At 28.0% G+C, this 2,153-nt stretch overlaps 1 protein-coding gene across 2 annotated transcripts in view; it reads right to left on the reverse strand.

Moving 5' to 3' along the window:
- Window positions 1–1,910, reverse strand: part of LOC111630581 (diacylglycerol kinase eta-like) — a 63,332-nt gene extending 61,422 nt beyond the window's left edge. The window contains exons 1-3 of one of the 2 annotated variants that reach the window (XM_023374696.1): window positions 1,839–1,910; window positions 1,686–1,769; window positions 790–1,108 (exon numbers count right to left, since the gene is read on the reverse strand). In XM_023374696.1, the coding sequence (XP_023230464.1) occupies window positions 790–1,108; window positions 1,686–1,769; window positions 1,839–1,902 (467 nt within the window). In that variant the 5' untranslated portion in view covers window positions 1,903–1,910. Of the gene's footprint in view, window positions 1–789; window positions 1,109–1,685 lie in introns of both variants that reach the window. The other variant, XM_023374695.1, reaches the window with a different exon arrangement.
- Window positions 1,911–2,153: the final 243 nt, after the last annotated feature.

Consider the following 2,153-nt stretch of genomic DNA (forward strand, 5'->3'; position numbering starts at 1 on the left):
CAAAATAAACCATTTTGAACACTTTTTTATTATTATTTATCAAAAAAATATAGTTCTGGCATAAACAATGTTAAATTTTAACTGACTTAATTTTGCGAACGCATCTTTTTTATTTATATGGATATCTTAAGATCAGTTTTTGCGCTAATGTTGCTAATGCACTATTTGAGCGAAAAAAAAAATTAAGGAAAAATTTTCTGTTAGCGAACCCTTTGTTAAATATTTCGAATATCACCACTGTACGCAACCTCACCAGTGATGATGGAATGTCAGAATTCACATGAAAAAAAAAATGACAATACACAATAGAAATAAATCCACATTAATTATTAATTAAAAACTTATTATTTATTACTGGCTAAAGACTGACTTCAATACCACCCGCAATCAGCAAGAGAACTTCAGAATCCATGTAAAATTTAAATTTTAGCCATGCAATAAAATTGTTTCTAAGTCTGAAAGTTGAATGTTTGTAAGTAGGAGAGCTCCTGTATTATAAGGTAAAAATAAAATGTTTATTTGACTCACTAAAATAATATACTATTCTGATATATTAAATAATTTCTCAACAAACAAAACAAAAAGTTAATTAAAAGTTTGCATACAACTGAATCTAATGAATGAAACAATCTCTGCTCAGTGAGGAATTGTATATGAAATAAAAATTATAAATAAAAAATATTTCAATTTTTACTTAAAATTTTCAAAAATTAACATAACAACAATTTTTATATTTTTATCATTTTCTTATAACTAAAACATAATAATAATAAAAATTTTGAACTTAACAGAGACATTTCTTCAACATCCATAAGAGGAGAAGCTGCTGCACATAAAGCATCTGCATTAGCAAGCAACACTTTTCCAATGAGACTATCTTTATTTAGATTAGGCCACATAGGAAGTGACGCAAGAGGATTAATTATAGGAAACTCTCTGTTTTCTGGTGGTATTGTTTCTGGAGATTTAGTTTTCTCTCTGGATTGTATTGGCAAAAGAGGCATTCCTAAACAAGGTGCTCCCAACTGCAATCCAATATTTCCAACATATTTTAATGTTGAACCACTACTAATTCGTCTAGAAGCTGTTGGTGATTGAGCTGGTTCATCTATATTAAATAGAAACACACATTTATCATACGTATTACCATTTGCTAAATTAAAATTATATTTTATAAAATTTCTTTATCATCTTTGTTATATTCTGTATATTGAGTTACATATTAAATAATGAAAGGTGTATAGATAAATATCATTTTATGGCATATAAGGTCATTTCAGCAAAAAATATTTAGGAAAAGGTATTTAATGTATTTAAGCCATCTTACACCTTTGGCACTTGATACCACTTATTTTTTAACTGTATTCCTGGTTTACAAAAAAAAACCAGGTTAATTTTTTAACAGGTTAAATTATATATTAAACTTTCTAATATAAAAAATATTTAATATTTATTTCTAATATTAAAAAAGTATGAAAACTGTAATAATAAGTAATAGTTTATTGAATCTGATTTGATCACTGAATCTATAAAATCATGATTTAAATAATAAGATATAATAAGATCAGTTGGCATTTATATTAGATTTTAATTAGGATTTATTTGAAGCTAGCTTATAGTAATAAAAGTTATAGAAATCCAAATTAAAAATAATAAAGACAAGAATTGAAATATAACTATCATACCAAGTAAAATGGGCTGTTCTGGAGGAGATGATGATTCTGGAGTCTGTCTCTGTGGAGAAGGACTTGGGGTAGGATAAGGAGAAACTATAGGAGATGTAAGATTAAGATAAGGTCTGGGTGAAGGGCAAGGGGAATTATCAACACTTGCACCACCTTCAATTGTTGGTAATGTTACTTGTAAAGTATCTTTAAGAGGAGCTCCAACACTCTGGCCCATAGATATCCCCCATGNTTGTGTTTCAATAGAGTACGTCAACAGAATGTACACTAACAAGAAATTTTTCAATATTCCCCCCACAGGGGAAGTGTTATAAATTTATAATAGATACATTTTGAGCCACAACAATGCGTGGCGGGGTCTGCTAGTATATATATATATATATACAGGGTGTATCAAAAGTCATTATCTATTACAAGAACTAATTGGAATTATGAGAAAGGGTTTACATATTTTATATGTTTAGTAAT

This window comes from Centruroides sculpturatus, unplaced genomic scaffold, assembly GCF_000671375.1.
Source record: "Centruroides sculpturatus isolate CEXI.00-Female unplaced genomic scaffold, Cexi_2.0 scaffold607, whole genome shotgun sequence".
In the NCBI taxonomy this organism is placed as follows: domain Eukaryota; kingdom Metazoa; phylum Arthropoda; class Arachnida; order Scorpiones; family Buthidae; genus Centruroides; species Centruroides sculpturatus.